General features: G+C 41.9%; 1 protein-coding gene across 3 annotated transcripts in view; it reads left to right on the top strand.

Annotated features, from left to right (window-relative positions):
* ppox (protoporphyrinogen oxidase) overlaps positions 1-16652 on the top strand; it is a 139194-nt gene that overhangs the window by 78636 nt on the left and 43906 nt on the right. For all 3 annotated transcript variants that reach the window (XM_056285920.1, XM_056285919.1, XM_056285918.1), the window contains one exon: positions 2855-2973. In XM_056285920.1, coding sequence (XP_056141895.1) covers positions 2855-2973 — 119 coding nt within the window. The remainder of the gene's footprint in view (positions 1-2854; positions 2974-16652) is intronic.

Genomic DNA, 16652 nt, shown 5'->3' with positions numbered 1-16652 from the left:
TCAAGAGATATGATCACCTGTGGTTCAGTACAGGGTGGAGTGTGAATAATGCTGAGAAGTCTTCGTATGTTCGTGAAAGAGTCCTTCCCCTTTATGAATCCCGTCTGATCTTCCGAAATGATTGAGGGCATAACATATTCTAATCGCCGAGCAAAGACTTTAGCTAATATTTTTACATCCACAAATAAAAGTGAGATTGGATGATGTGACGCACAGTTCAACAGATCCTTGCCTTTCTTAAAAATCAAAGAGATAGAGGCCTGCGTAAGGGTAGGTGGCAGCAAGCCCTGGTGGTGAGACCGATTAAATATTTTAAGTAATAATGGGGCTAACTGATGTGAAAACTTTTTATAAAATTCCACCAGGTACCCATCAGGGCCTAGGGTTAGGGTTAGGGACCTGCCACTGTGCATTGACTTAATGGCTTCTCTGATTTTAGAAAGCATTAAGGGGGCATCATGCATTTGGCAATTGCTGATAGAAATCTTGGGCATGTCTAAATTCTCAAAAAAGTTAAGCAGTCGAGCTTCATCCTTGGTAGATTCTGATGTGTAAAGCTGGGAGTAGAATGCCATAAAGATATTATTAATCTCACCCGGGTCAGAAGTAAGGGAGCCTAAATCATCTCTAATCTGGGTGATTTGATTTGATGCAATCTTGGCCTTCAGTTCGTGGGCCAATAAGCGACCAGACTTGTCTCCATGTTCATACATGGTTCCCCGAGAGTGCAGTAAGAGACTTCCTGCCTCTCTTGGTAGAAGATCGAGTTCCGTTTTGAGTCCCATCCTTTCTTTATATAGATTGGGTGATTGATTAGTTGTGAGCTGGTTGTCTATGTTGGCAATAGACTCTTCTAGTTCCTTTTGGTGTGCTCTATGAGGTTTATTGGCATGAGACATGTGTGAAATAATTTTACCCCCAAGGCTTTGAGGGTTTCCCATATCAGAGGTGCGGGAGTCTCTTCATTTTTATTTGTCTCAGAAAAGAATGTAATTGACTCAGAGATGTAACTGCAAAAGTTTTTATCAGCTAACAAAAGAGGGTCAAAATGCCACGATCTAAATCCCTTGGGCTTAAGGTCCAAGTGAAGGTCTAGAATCACAGTAGAATGGTCTGATATAGTTACTGGTGAATACAATAGATGGGATGAGTATTTTATCCACGATGAAATAATCTATATGAAAGAATGAACGATGTGCATGGGAGAAAAACTAATATTTTCTAGTGAGGGGTTTTGAAATCTCCATGGGTCAACATAACCATATTGGTCCATAAAAGCGGAGAGAGTCTGAGACATTTTTGAGGATACAATATGTCTTCGGCAGGATCTGTCAAGTGTTGGGTCTCTAACACAATTCATGTCTCCTCCCAGTATCATTAAGTGTGTATTTAAAGTTGGAATAGAGGACAGCAGCAATTTTATAAAGCTATCGTCATCCCAGTTGGGGGCATAAACGGATGCTAAAACGACTGGTTTCTGATAAAGTATACCAGAGGCAATGACATAGCGGCCATTTATGTCGGTGATGACGGTGTTAGGAGTAAAATGTACATGTTTTATAATTAGTATGGCTGTACCCCTTGTTTTCAAATTAAATTTGGAATGGAGTACCTGTCCAATCCAAGGCCTACTTAGTTTATGCTGGTCAGAGTTAAATAAATGTGTCTCCTGATTAAACATTATGTCTGCGTTTAGACTTTTGATATGTGCAAAATGTGCAAATATGACACTTAGGCTGCACATTTTGTTGTGAAACTAACCGTGCCTACATTCTCTAAAAGTTTGGAGAGAAAATTACAAACTCCATTATGCATATGAGGGATGGCCTTTTGCGTTATGTAATGGCGACTGGACAAAGTGTAGCGAGGCTCGATTAAGGGTCAAAACCCCACATTTTCTATCACCGAAAGGGGTTGGTCATCCAGGACAATAAGCTGAACTAGCTTCTCTCATCGATTTCGTCTTGTTGCTGTCTGGGGGCAGTTTCTCTCGCCTGTTCCATCAGTGTCTGCTGTTGGAGCATTTTGCTTTTCTTTGCAGCTGTTGCATGCAGAAATTCCTAGTGTTGTTCCATGTGGTGTTTTTCCAAATGCTTAATTAAGTTTGTGGTGTTAAACTGACCAACAGCGCTGCCACCCCTCGAAACATTTGCACTGCAAATTTTACATTCGGCTGTTGGATTTTTTTTCCTCTTTAAGGTTAAAATACTTCCACACCACTGACATGACGATTCTACAGGTGGCTAACGCTCATACACATGCGACTAATTGGCTACTACTGTTGCTATCACTTGACACGCTGCGCCACTTAACTGGAGGCATGTGGCACAGGAAATGCTAATATGAAGAAGAAAGCCAGAAAGAAGACGGAAGGAGAAAAAGATGAAGAAGTAGACAAAGAAGAAAATGTAATATACAAGCATTTAGGCGATGGTTTAAGCTAGATTTCCCCATGATTTATATCGGATAGGTATTGGATCATATTTTTTTCTCCCCTTCGATATCCGGTCCAGTATTCTGGGGCAGTATCGACCCGATACCGATGCCATGGATTGGATCAGGACATCCCTAGTCAAAATTATGAAACTCAATACAATCTAGGTTGTTACAGTATTCACCTTTTTTTACTTTTATTAAGCGTTTGTAAATACATGTTTTGTTTAGAGTTCATAAAACTTGAAGTTGGCTAATTTAGTTTATCTACTGGATAGCCATCTTTACATTTGGAGTTCCCTTTGTACGATCATATGTTGGCCTTTCATAGCCCAGTAGTAAGTGGGCTAGTTTTATCCACCACTGCATTTAAGTCCAGTATTCTGACTTTCTCTGCCCCTCTCTTCCCCACCCCCACCAGCCCTCGCGTCTGTCCTCCCTCACTCCCTTCAGCCCCTCATCCAACTGCTCCAGGATGTTTCCTCGGTAACGGTTGCCGTGGTAAACCTCGAGTACAAGGGTTCCATCCTGCCTATCGCGGTAAGAACACTGATACACATACACACACACACAAAGAAAACTTTCCTGGGCTCTTTGCTTTCCTGCTGGTCCCATAAAAATCAAGGTATTCTGGGCATCTGAATCTGTTAGTGGTATTATCATGGTTTCATGTGATAAGAATGGATGTATATCAAAAAACTATCTTGGATACATTTTTCCTGATTGTGAAATAACAGGCTAGATTATTTTCATGGATGACTCCAGCAGAGTTTGTGTCATATTTAACAGCTCACACATGACTGATAACACAATAGCTAGTCACAGAGCTACTGCACTGTGCTACCTAAAATAGTAGTTTCCTAGAGGCTAAGGTGTGGTAGTTCTTTGGTTGGCCAAAACAAAACTTTCTCAGATACTGGTACACACGTGCAGTCTCTGGCATAGCATTCACATGGAGGGAGTAAGAAGAGCAGAGAAGTGATGAGAATGATGCAAACTGGTTTTAGCCAAAACAAATGATGCAAAAGCAATTATAAACTAGAATGCAAATAGCTGCGTAAATCTCCAGGAGGAGGGGCTGTGACCAAGGGAAGACCAGACACTGAACAAACAGGATCCTAGAGCCCAAAGTTGTTGGTGAGTCCAGAGAGAGATGGGGATGGGGCTGTGGGGCAGTCATTAGAAGAAGAATTTGGGTCCTGAATGAAAGATAGAGAGGGGGAGACAGGTACACAACATGGGCAATCATGGCTGTCACTGCTCATGACTTTCAGAGATACAAACAGAGGGTTATAATGGTGAAATACTTTGAGAGAGGACTTAGGAACATTCTCATCAACAGTAAAAGACTTAAGAAATTATGGGAGGACCGACAGTCTTACAAACCCCAATTCCAATGAAGTTGGGACATTGTGTAAAACGTGAATAAAAACAGAATACAATGATTTGCAAATCCTTTTTGACCTATATTCAATTGAATACACTACAAACACAAGATATTTAATGTTCAAACTGATAAACGTTATTGTTTTTTACAAATATTCACTCATTTTGAACTTGATGCCTGCAACACGTTCCAAAAAAGCTGGGACAGGGGCAACAAAAGACTGGGGAAGTTGAGGAATGCTCAAAAAACACCTGTTTGGAACATTCCACAGGTGAACAGGTTAATTGGAAACAGGTGAGTGTCATGTTTGGGTATAAAAGGAGCATCCCCGAAAGGCTCAATCGTTCACAAGCAAGAATGGGGCGAGGTTTACCACTTTGTGAACAACTGCGTGAGTAAACAGTCCAACAGTTTAAGAATGTTGCTCAACATACAATTGCAAGGAATTTAGGGACTTCATTATCTACAGTCCATAATGTCATCAAAAGATTCAGAGAATCCGGAGAAATCTCTGCACATAAGCGGCAAGGCTGAAAACCAACACTGAATGCCCGTGACCTTCGATCCCTCAGGCGGCACTGCATTAAAAACCGACATCATTCTGTAAAGGATATTACCACGTGGGCTCAGGAACACTTTGGAAAACCAATGTCAGTTAACACAGTTCATCGCTACATCTACAAGTGCAAGTTAAAACTCTACCATGCAAAGCGAAAGCCATATATCAACAACACTCAGAAACGCCGCCGGCTTCTCTGGGCCCGAGTTCATCTGAGATGGACTGACGCAAAGTGGAAAAGTGTGCTGTGGTCTGAGGAGTCCACATTTCAAATTGTTTTTGGAAATCATGGACGTCGTGTCCTCCGGGCTAAAGAGGAAAAGAACCATCCAGATTGTTATCAGCGCAAAGTTCAAAAGCCAGCATCTGTGATGGTATGGGGGTGTGTTGGTGCCCATGGCATCATGGGTAACTTGCACATCTGTGAAGGCACCATTAATGCTGAAAGGTACATGCAGGTTTTGGAGCAACATATACTGCCATCCAAGCGACGTCTTTTTCAGGGACGTCCCTGCTTATTTCAGCAAGACAATGCCAAGCCACATTCTGCACGTGTTACAACAGCATGGCTTTGTAGTAAAAGAGTGCGGGTACTAGACTGGCCTGCCTGCAGTCCAGACCTGTCTCCCATTGAAATGTGTGCCACATTATGAAGCGCAAAATACGACAACGGAGACCCCGGACTGTTGAGCAACTGAAGTCGTACATCAAGCAAGAATGGGAAAGAATTCCACCTGCAAAGCTTCAACAATTAGTTTCCTCAGTTCCCAAACGCTTATCGAGTGTTGTTAAAAGGAAAGGTGATGTAACACAGTGGTAAACATGCCCCTGTCCCAGCTTTTTTGGAACGTGTTGCAGGCATCAAATTCAAAATGAGTGAATATTTGCAAAAAAACAATAAAGCTTATCAGTTTGAACATTAAATATCTTGTCTTTGTAGTGTATTCAATTGAATATGGGTCGAAAAGGATTTGCAAATCATTGTATTCTGTTTTTATTTACGTTTTACACAACGTCCCAACTTCATTGGAATTGGGGTTTGTATATATACATATACATTGAGACTGAGACCCTCCCAAAAGAGGATAATTGTGACAAGGGTCAGAAGGATGATGGAGATAAACAAAGAATTAAAATGACTACTTGACTGCTAGATAACGAAAAATTATGGGTTTTCAGTTTAGGTTGGTAGTCTACATAATCAGATTCTCTGATGCCAGCCAGGAGACTATTCCAAGAAAGGGGCTTGGTAAGAAAAGGTTCTACAGTCTGCAGACTTCTTTGTTATGCTGGGGACAGAGAGGAGGCCTGCACCTTAAGAACGGAGGGCATGAGATGGTGCATAAGGCTCAATAAGATCTGACAATTACGAGCGTCTTGAGTAGCATAGTGGTCTATTCCGTTGCCTACCAACACGGGGATCGTTGGTTCGAATCCCCATGTTACCTCTGGCTTGATCGGGGTTCCCTACAGACACAATTGGCCATGTCTGCAGGTGGGAAGTTGGATGTGGGTATGCACTAGCGACTCCTCTGGTCGGTCAGGGTGCCTGTTCGGGGGGAGGGGGAACTGGGGGAAATAGCGTGATCCTCCCACATGCTATGTCCCCCTGGTGAAACTCCGCACTCTCTGAGGCGTTACATGTGAAAAGATGTGGCTGGCAGCTCCACATGTATCGGAGGAGACGAGTGGTAATCTGCAGCCCTCCCCGAACCAGCAGAGGGGGTGGAGCAGTGACCAGGATGGCTTGGAAAATAGGGTAATTGGCCAAGTACAATTGGGGAGAAAAAGAGGAGGGGAAAGCCCCCCCCCCCAAAAAAAGATCTGACAGTTATGAAGAGGCAACCCATTAAGTATTTTATAGGTTAACAGTACGACATTAAAGGCAGATCTAGCATGAATGGAGAACTAGTGACAGGAGGCTTGAATTGGTGTGATATGATTACATTTTTTAGGTTTAAATGATAATCTAACATCAGCGTTTTGAACCAAATGAAGGTGTTTAGTACGTGCGTGTGGTAGGCTGGAATAAAGGACATGCAGCAATCTAATCTGGATGAAAAACGAATGAATCTGGGTGTCAGCATCAGCCAGGGACAGTATAGACCAAATTTTAGCAATATTTCCTAGGTGGAAAAAAGGAGTCTCAGGTGATTTTTTTCTGATAACCAAAATATTTACCTGTGGAACTTTGAGAGATCACATAGTTGTCAAGAGACACAATTACTTTATCATATAGGTGACTTTATCTAGCAGAGCCAATAACCAGTCTCTCAGGTTCTCTCAGAATTAAGTAGTGAGAAGTTAGATGATATCCAGTTTTTCATTGCAGACATGCATGCCTCTAAATTTCTGATATGAGAGTGATTGTCTGACTTCACAGGTAAATACAACACAGTAACATCAATATAGCAGTGGCAATTTATTCCATAGCTTTGTATACTTTGTCCAAGAGGTGCGATGTAAAGAGAGTCAATTTTCAAGTCAATTTTCAAGTCAAGTCAATTGTATAGCCCATTATCCGAAATTACAAATGTCCCTCCATGGGCTTTACAGCAACACAGCATCCTGTCCTTAGACCCTCTTAACGTATAAGGAACAACTCCCTAAAAAAACTTTAACAGGGAGAAAAAATGGGAAGAAACCTCAGGGAGAGCAACAGAGGAGGGATCTCTCTCCCAAGATAGACAACGTACAATGGATTTTTTGTGGACACAATTTACAGAATACAACATTGAAAGAGGATAACAGAATTATAATGGAATTATAAAATATATGAAGAATATGATGAGGAGGATGCCAAGCAGAGTCCAGATGCCACCGGAACAGCCCAGGATCTGAGCCATGCGACCACCATCACCATGTAGACCTGACAGGAGGACAGATTACACATGCACACAGGGGAGACTAACATCATACCATTCACATACGCGGGAGAAGAGACAAGAAAAAACAATAGTCACACATCAGAGTGAGAGAAGGATATAACATTGACGCAGGATAACAAAATTAAATAGATTTGTAAGATATGTAAAAAATGTGATTAGGGGGATGCCAAGCAGTGTCCAGGCGGTGACCACCATCACCATGGAGACCTGGGAGGAGGACAGACTACACATACACACAAAAGACACACATCACACCATTGACATACAGAAGAAGAGAAATGAGTAGACATCATTCAGAGAGAGAGAAAAAACATGTGGAAAAAGAGAACAGTTTGCAATAGTCAATAATCTATAAGCTATAATCTCATCGGCAGAACAGTGCTTGGTAAATTCATTGAGACAGAAACCGACCAGTCATGCTGTACAGGTTGTGAAGCACTCAAAGGCAACTAATTGTAGGCTAAGGCAAAAAGATGAGTTTTAAGTTTAGATTTAAAGGACTCAACATACTCTGATTGTCTGCTGGCAGCAGGCAGGTTATTCCACAAGAATGGGACCCAATAGGAAAAGACCCTGCCACCAGCTGACTTCTTGTTAACTTTGGGTACACAAAGGAGCCCTGTATTTTGAGAGTGAAGCGCTCAAGATGGAATGTATGGTTTAAGAAGACCAGACAGGTAAGATAGGGCAAGCCCATTTAGGATTTTATAAGTCAGCAGAAGCACCTTGAAGTCTGGTCTAACATCGATAGGAAGCCAATGAAGGGAGGCAAAAATTGGTGTAATAAGGTAAAATTTTCTAGTTTTAATTAGGATTCTAGCTGCAGCATTCTGAACCATCTGAAGACTTTTAGTACTAGCATGTGGCAGACCTGAAAACAGAACATTACAGTAATTATAGAGAGGACCAAGAACTGAGCCTTGGGGTACACCCTATTTCACTGTAATGCTACATGCATTACTGTGGAAGGAAGAATGGCTTTGCATGCTTAATAATCCAGGCAAGGAAATCACAGAAAGTTGAATCAGTTCATCTGGACACAGCATTTATTGGGAGAAACACTTCATCACTCATCTAAGTAACTTTTTCAGTCTCAACTGAGTGCAGGTATCCCCACCCTTATAAACAATACAGTTGCATAAAGACCTAATCAATGATCGGTTTCATATGCAAATTGATGTGACCATTAATCTATGTGACTTATTCTTTAAGTTTAGTTTATGGTCATGTATGAATATGCATATGCATATGAAACTGATTGTTGATTAGGTTGGTTTTCCTTGTCGCTTAATTTTGCTAGTTGAAAGTGCCACTGACTGGAGGAGATTAGAAAAAGTTGTCTTTAGCTCACTTAAAACTGTCGACAGGCCAGTCAATGCAGTGAAAGGAGCCAGGGCCTCTGGCAATCTGGTATGGTGTTGTCGGTCCACATACCAATTTAGCAAAATGTTACGTCGGATGCCCTTCCTGACATGACCACTAACCCTATGGATGGGGGCATGGGTAAAGCGCTGGATACCATCCCAGTATTCATGGACTTGCACCCATGCCTGTTGCCATACCTTACAAACAATTATTGTTGTAATAAACATATTTGTGGGGAAAATAAACATTTGTAATGCATTGATCAGTCATTACAATATTAAACCTCAAATAATTACTTCCTGGATTTAGCTGTTGATAAACTAGTTACAAACATAAACTGAAGTTCCAATTACAGTTGTCATTGCATTATTTAAGTGACAGTGGTTAGGCGACTAAAACTTTTTATAGCCTTGTAGCACCCAATAATGTGTGTGTGTGTGTGTGTGTGTGTGTGTGTGTGTGTGTGTGTGTGTGTATATTTTTTTTCATTTATTTAACCAGGAAAGTCCCACTGAGATAAAGAATATTATAATGAACAGCCAATAAATTTGGCCACTAGGTGGAGCTCTAATGGAGCTAAACCTCTTTGATACATCCAGCTAGCTAGTAGCTACGTTGAAGTTTGAGGTTGCATTGAAGTTAGCTACATCAAAGCATTGGTGTTCTTTTCATTGAAGTTTTCTTTTCACTTGGCAAGGTATAGTATGAAATGTCACATCAATTCCTGCATATTTCTGTAGGATATCAGAAAGGTTTGATAGGATATTCTTTGAGACAAACATACATCACACGCTTTAAGCGAATGTGTTGAAGGTGCAAACAAACGCTTTTTGCGTGGATTTATATGGCCAAATGCCCATATGTTTGTCTCAAAGAATGAGGATAAAATGGTAGCATTCAGGCTAGATTTTTTTATTGACTACATGCTGTATTAGGCTACATGCTAGTTAGAAGTTGATGCTAATGCTTGTTGATGCTAAATTCTTATCACATTAGCCAAGGCTTGGCTACTTCTTTAATAGCTTAAGATTTCTATAGTATCTCAGAAGAGTTTGATAAGACATGAGGATAAAGTGGGAGACAAGAGTTTTTTGACCATGTATTACATGCTAATTAGAAGTTAATTAAGTTTTCACTTTACATTAAATACATATGATTGTTTATGTCTGCATACAAAGCCAGCCTGTAAAACGTTGTTTGGATAACACACTACCATACTGTTTTGAAAAGTTTTATTAAGAAAAGGAAAAGATGACATTGAACATTTATGTTGTGTTCTGTTTATATTGATGTTCATGTTACCCTCTTGCACCACTAGGTGGTGCTATGTTTTATGCTGTTTCCTGTTTTGACGTGAATAGAATGTAATGATGGCTGCCTACATGATCCTTGAGTTAAGTAAACGTTTGTTCTAATCCAACCTGCCTCCTCGTGATTGTGCACCATCCATCACTACAAACTGACCACAAGTGAACCCAAAGATTGTTTTTATGCTTTTGGCTGGTATTTTCTGAAAATGGCTATGAATGTGCCTTCTCCCGCACTGTTCCTGCCTTGCGGGCGAACCTGCAATGCTATTCAATACATGGCTACGGATATTCAACAATTACTTACTGGTGATCAATGCAACTGGAAATACTTGGCCTGAGGCTCGCAAGAGAGCTGTTCTGTTACATTGTCTGGGCACTGAAGGACAATTGATTTTTTACACATTACCAGATATGGGTGAGACATTTTCTTCTGCTGTTACTGCCTGAAAGGCTTACTTTACACCTAAGACCAACGTCGTTGTTGAACAGCATATTTTCAGGAAGCGGACACAGGCCCCGCTTGAGACTATTCTGCAATATGTTGCTGCTTTGCATGAACTGGCTAGTAAGTGTGACTTTGCTGATAAAATGGATGAGATGGTCTGCGACCAGTTAATTGAGCATGTAGTTAGCCAGTGTATAAGAGAGAGACTGCTACTTGAACCTGATCTAATGCTAGATAAGGCTATCAATATAGCAACACAGATTGAATCTGCTACTGAACATGCTAAAGCAATGGCACCAGACCACAGTGTCCCAGTACAGACTGTACAGTCCAGGTCACGTGCTTTTAGGAAGTGGGACAGACAGCCCTCCCACTCAGTTGAGCCACCTACTACTTCACAGCCTATATCACCCCGCTCCTGTTTCAGATGTGGCTCTGACAGTCACTCGGCTTACTCTCCACAATGCCCATCTGCAAATGCCACTTGCAATGCATGCCGCAATGTAGGACACTTTGCTCGTGTCTGCAGATCTGCTCAAACCCAGCCTGTGCATGAGGTTGAACTCCCTGAACTGACAGTTCTCTACTTAGATGATGCTGACTATGCGCCAAAGAAAATTCTGTGCAATGTACATGTCCACACACCAACTACTCCTGCCCAGGAAACTGAACTAGTTGTGGATACAGGTTCAGCAGTATCCATAATGCCATGCTCTACCTTCAACAAGTACTTCAGTACCACACCACTGTCTGCACCTGCTGTTCGCCTTGTGTCATACAACCGGTCTTGCATACCTGTTCTGGGTGCCTACAGGCTCAAGTGAGTAGAGATGGCATCACTGCCCCTGCCACGTTCTTTGTAGTGGATAAACGAACCCCACTGCTCGGGATGGACCTGATGACTGCTCTACACCTCTGTATTAGTGGAAATACCGTCCTTCCCTCTTCTGCTCCAGCTACCTCTGCTCTGGTGATGACCACTGCTCTCACCACTCCTACTGCCCCTGCCATAGGCTGTGCAAAGGACTTTTTGCATCGAGTTAAGCCTCGTTCTGCACCCCTACAACCAGTACTTCTGCCAGATGGCCCATGGAGAAGGCTGGGTTTTGACATAGTAGGGCCTTTTGAGACAGCTGTGCCCGCCTGCCATTATGCTATTATGCTGACGGACTACTACTCCAAGTGGGACTACTACTCCAAGTGACCCGAGTTGGCCTTTTCCCACACTGCAACAACTACTGACGTAATACAGTTTCTTACCTCTGTTTTTAGTAGACATGGTGACCCAGAAAAGATCGTTACAGACAATGGAGCTCAATTCACATCGGCAGCTAGCGCTGAGTTTCTTGAGAAAAGCGGCATCCTCCACAATCGGGTATCAGTCTACTATCCGGCGGTCAATGGGGCCATTGAACATAACAAACAAGCCTAGTTGGCATAAGGACTCTGTGCTGTGGTTACACCACCCTGAGCTGCCTCCCCGGCACGTTCAAGCCACTCCCCCAGCTCGGACGTGCCGGAAACATCCGAGCACTCGGCTCGCGCTCTGAGGAGACAAGCGCTGCGCTGCACCAGGTGTTTGCCATCATTTATCAGGTACACCTGCGGCAATCAGGCAGCCCTCTATAAGAAGCCTCCCAGAATGTCCCTCCGGGCTTCGACGTACTGAACCCTGCGACTCTCCCTCCGCGACTTCATCGGCTCCCCGCGTCTCCCTCGTCCCCAGCGACCTTCACGTTTTTCCCTGGACCCCTCCAGCGATCTCCCTCCATGTCTCTCTACCTGGACCCCTCTTATTCGGACTTGACTTCCTGGATCTCGGACCCGGACTTCCTCGGACAACCCCTTGCTCTACGGACTCGGACTTTGGTAGCCAGGCGCACATCATCTCAACAACGCCCACCTGAGACTCACCTGTCATTATCCCCTGTGGCAGTTTTGCTGTTTATTTTCCCTGCATTAAATCGCCCTTCGGGTTATCCCAGTGCTCTGTTGTCCGTCTGTCCTTTTGGGTTTCGCTACACTGGCCTCTGGTCTTCATTCGTGATTCGTAACACTCTGTCCCGTACTGAAAGTTTGACTGTAAGTTTAAGCCATTGGATGGCTAGAAAAATGCATGGGAAAGAGAAAAAATAATATTACAAGGCAGCCTGTTATAAGGGAAACATACTGTTGACAAATCTTTATTTGATGTGTACTCTTGTTTTGAAGAATTGACCATGGCCTAAAGAGAAAGATAGTATCAGGAAAAAAAAGGTAAATGAAACATGTTATTGTAGGATTAGAGATGTTCTTGTTTACATACCATTAAGTGTTTTGTTACTTTTCCCTAATGTTAGTCATCTTTGGAAAATAATAAGCAGTGATTACAGAATCTTACTGATGCTGGTTTGGCAGTAACATTTTTTTACAGAGAGAGATGTTGTGTTCCATTTATATTGATATTCATGTTACCCTCTTGCACCACTATGTGGTGCTATGTTAATATGCTGTTACCTGGTTTGACATGAAGAAGAGAATGTAAGGATGGCTGCCTACATGATCCTTGAGTTAAGTAAACGTCCGTTCTAATCTGACCTGCCTCCTCGTGATTGTGCACCATCCAACACTACAATTTATTTCACAGAATTGGCCCAATCAGGCTTCTTGGACTGATTTTGCTCCTGGCCCTCTGGCTCATGTGCATGGGGTATGGTCATCGACCAATGGATGAGGAGAGCTACAATGTCATTCTCAAATTGTTGAAAGGCGAGTTCAATGTCCCGGTTGCAAGGCGAACAAGAGTACAACGCAATGCTATAATCAGGTTTTGGAGGAACAGAGACCAGTTTTCCTTGGCTGATGATGGCCAGACTGTCCTTTTTAATGGGAAGATTGTCCTTCAGAAAGACACTATCCCAACACTGGTGATGAAAGGCTTAGAGGAAACAAAAGGCTCTGGGCCAAGAAAACTCACGGTGCGGCTTAGGGAACGCTACACAGGCATTAGTGAGGACAGGATTCGGGGTGCTCTAGATACATCCAGACAATACCAACACCTTCAGGCCAGATTTGTGAACAAGCCCATCCTGAAGCCAGTCGGGGCTAAGAGCGTACAGATCAGACACCAGATGGGTCTTGTGGACATGAATAAATGGAAAGTATGGTATGGCAAAGCCACATATAGATATATCCTAACGGTGCAAGATGACTTCAGTAGATATATCTGGCTTCAGCCACTGAAACAGAAATGTAGCAGTGAAATAGCCAAACACTTGTCTTCGATCTACAGTGAACATGGCCCTCCTGAAATAATACAACATGACCAAGGTAAAGAGTTCCATGGTGCTGTGAGGGAACTTATGCAGTCCCTCAAAGTGAAGATCATTCAAATTGCCCCTTATCATCCACAGAGTCAGTACAGCGCATGCATCAGTCATTGCGTAAAAAGATATTGTATGACCTGCTAAACCTACAGCGAGAAGGAGTAAACTGAGTAAGTCATTTGCCAGTTTATGCCAAAGTACTGAATGAGGACCCAAAGAAGACACTGCACTGGGCTTCACCTTTTGAGATCTACTATGGCAGAAAGAGTAACAATGTCATGCAACCTCTGGAGTGTGATCTTACAGAGATGGAAAGAAAGACCCATCCAAGTGAGTTCAGTAGCACTTTACCTACCAAGAGACAACGACAATCATTTGACAGGATAAGATCAATAATTAGGCAAAGAGCACATCGAGCAAACGAGAAATACATGAATAGACTAATCCTCAAAGCCTCAGGATCCACACCAGTGTCAATATATCGTGTCGGTGAAGAGATTTTGGTAAAAGTAAAGGACACAAAGCATTGTGTCACCAAGAAGTACGCAGTTATTCCTGGCACCATTGTCAAAATAAATTTGAGGTTGTCCAAGTACAATGTACAATATCAAACACAAAATGGCTCCAAGTAGAGATGGTTTTCAGCGGCTGACATCACCAGTATCACACGTGGTGAGGAAAAAAGCAGAGGGAAACTTTTCATCAGTTGACCATACCTACAAGAAAAACCTTTCTCTTTGCCAATACCCACACACAGCATGTCCAATCATTAATTTCTTCTGGAATGACAGTGAAGCTTGATCCTCTCTCAGATGGAAACTGCCAGTTTGCAGCTATGGCTGACCAGTTAGCAGACCTGGGAATCTTTCAGTCACCTGCAACTCGACGAGAAGAGATTGTATCAGATTTAGTTGCAAATCCTTTTGCTGTTGATGGTACATCATTAACTTGCTTTGTAGATGGTAATTGGAATGACTACACAAGCCATATGGGTGAGGTTGGGACCTTTGGAGATCACATCACTCTCCATCGAGCTGCCCAAATGTTCAACGTTCAATTTCTGATTGTTTCAACTCTTGGCGTGGACGCTACCTCAGTTGTTTCACCCACTGAAGGATACCGTGAGGACTTACCCATATTAGTTCTTGGCCATATTGCAGAAGGGCATGGGGATCACTATGTCAGCCTTAGTGGTCCTGTCAGTTCCTACATAAAGAGTATTTATGAGGCGGAATTGCAAAGGATCCCAGCAAGTAGACGCACTGCACCAAGGCCAGCATGTGAATTTGAAGTTAATGGTGGTTCTATTCTTGACATTCCTTTGGTTAGTGCCCCTGAATCTCCTGTCAATGTGTCCAATTCTGACATAGCATCCCCAGTCACCCTACCTGAGGAAATTCCTGGAACTAATCATCAAGCTCACCCTTGAGATGGACATGAGCATGTTAGGGACATTCAATAGGGTTTCTCGTCTTTTCCGACATCTATTCAGATCTTTCCTACCTTGGATCTTTGTGCGAGATGCATTGGCTACCAGTCTGAAATTGGACCAGGAAAAGGAACCTACCATCAGTATGTTGAAACTATACAAAGCATCTGGTCGAAAAAGCGGCTTGGCACTTAGACTCAAACAGTTCTTCTCTAAACAGTCAGAATGGATGAAAGCGTGGCTTGTGCTTAAAAATCTCAAATTTGGTAGATATCAAGTGAAAGATATATACTGGAAATAAATGAAATGGGTGAGTTTTCTGTTCTATTATAGAGTATGGAAGGCGCAAACAGAGAAGGGACAAAGCGAGAGTGATGAATATGGATACTGTTTAAAGTCATTCACTGTTAAATGACTGTTTAAGGTCATTCACTGTTAAAGTTATAAAATTACTGTTTAAAGTCATTCACTGTTAAAGGTATACAAATGGCTGTTTAAGTCATGTAACACTGTACAGGTTACATTTACGATCATTGTTGAGGAGATTAGTTGAGGAGATGTTACTGTAGCCTAAACGGCTGTTTTGATTAGATTGGCTTGCCCTGTCATGTCATGTCATGTTGAGTTCAACATTCTGTTCTATGGGCTATTATAACAAAATAAACATATAAAAACAAGTACGGTTAAGTCTGGTTACTTACTCAACATAGCATATTTATAGAATTTAATCCATTCCTGTCTCTACAATATCATATTTAAAAAAATAATAATTGTGGTATAGGCTATTGCAATTCTGCACCAGTAGGTGGCATAATTGAACGAATTGCAATAGCCTATTCCAAAATTATTATTTTTTTAAATCAGCCTTATTGCCTTGACGGGCGCTCAGCAGTTATATTATTTTCCATGCTTGCCAAAACAATTAGGCTGTGAGCTCACAGACATTTGATAGTACCATTCTCAATGCAAAGTGAGGCTAACAGGAAATAAATCACCAGGGGTGTAAAAAGTACCCAGTAGTAGACTTGTAGACTTGAACACTTTACATTTCCAAGAAAAAAAGCATGTTTTTTTAACGTTATTACACCAGCCGTCAAAATATTACATTATCAGTTTTGAAAAAAAAATGACCCACCTGAAAATGTAATAAATTCCCAATAATGTAATAAGTTATTACATTATCTGTAAAATGTTATTACAATATCAGTCAAGACATTTTATTACATTATTGGTCAGGTTATTACATTATTTGGTGCTACAAGCCTTTTTAATGCTCTTTGCTTACTACTTATTTTGTGAACACAACTGAAACTTTTCATTCAAGATTTGATGAGTGGCTTTGGAACTCACGTTTCTTAACGTAAAACCGGTTCTTGGAAATTTGGAAATGGCTCCATGTCAGAACTATTTATGATACCTACTGTGTAAGGTATTCTAGCCATCGAATCAGTGGGTTTTTAGACCTGACAAAGCAAGAGACCATAATGAACTACCTGGCAAAATAGGAATCAAGCTGTGTTGGGGATCCCTG

This window comes from Lampris incognitus, chromosome 9, assembly GCF_029633865.1.
Source record: "Lampris incognitus isolate fLamInc1 chromosome 9, fLamInc1.hap2, whole genome shotgun sequence".
NCBI classification, from domain to species: domain Eukaryota; kingdom Metazoa; phylum Chordata; class Actinopteri; order Lampriformes; family Lampridae; genus Lampris; species Lampris incognitus.
Note: the sequence above shows the minus strand (reverse complement) of the source record. Positions and strands in the feature narration are given on the sequence as shown.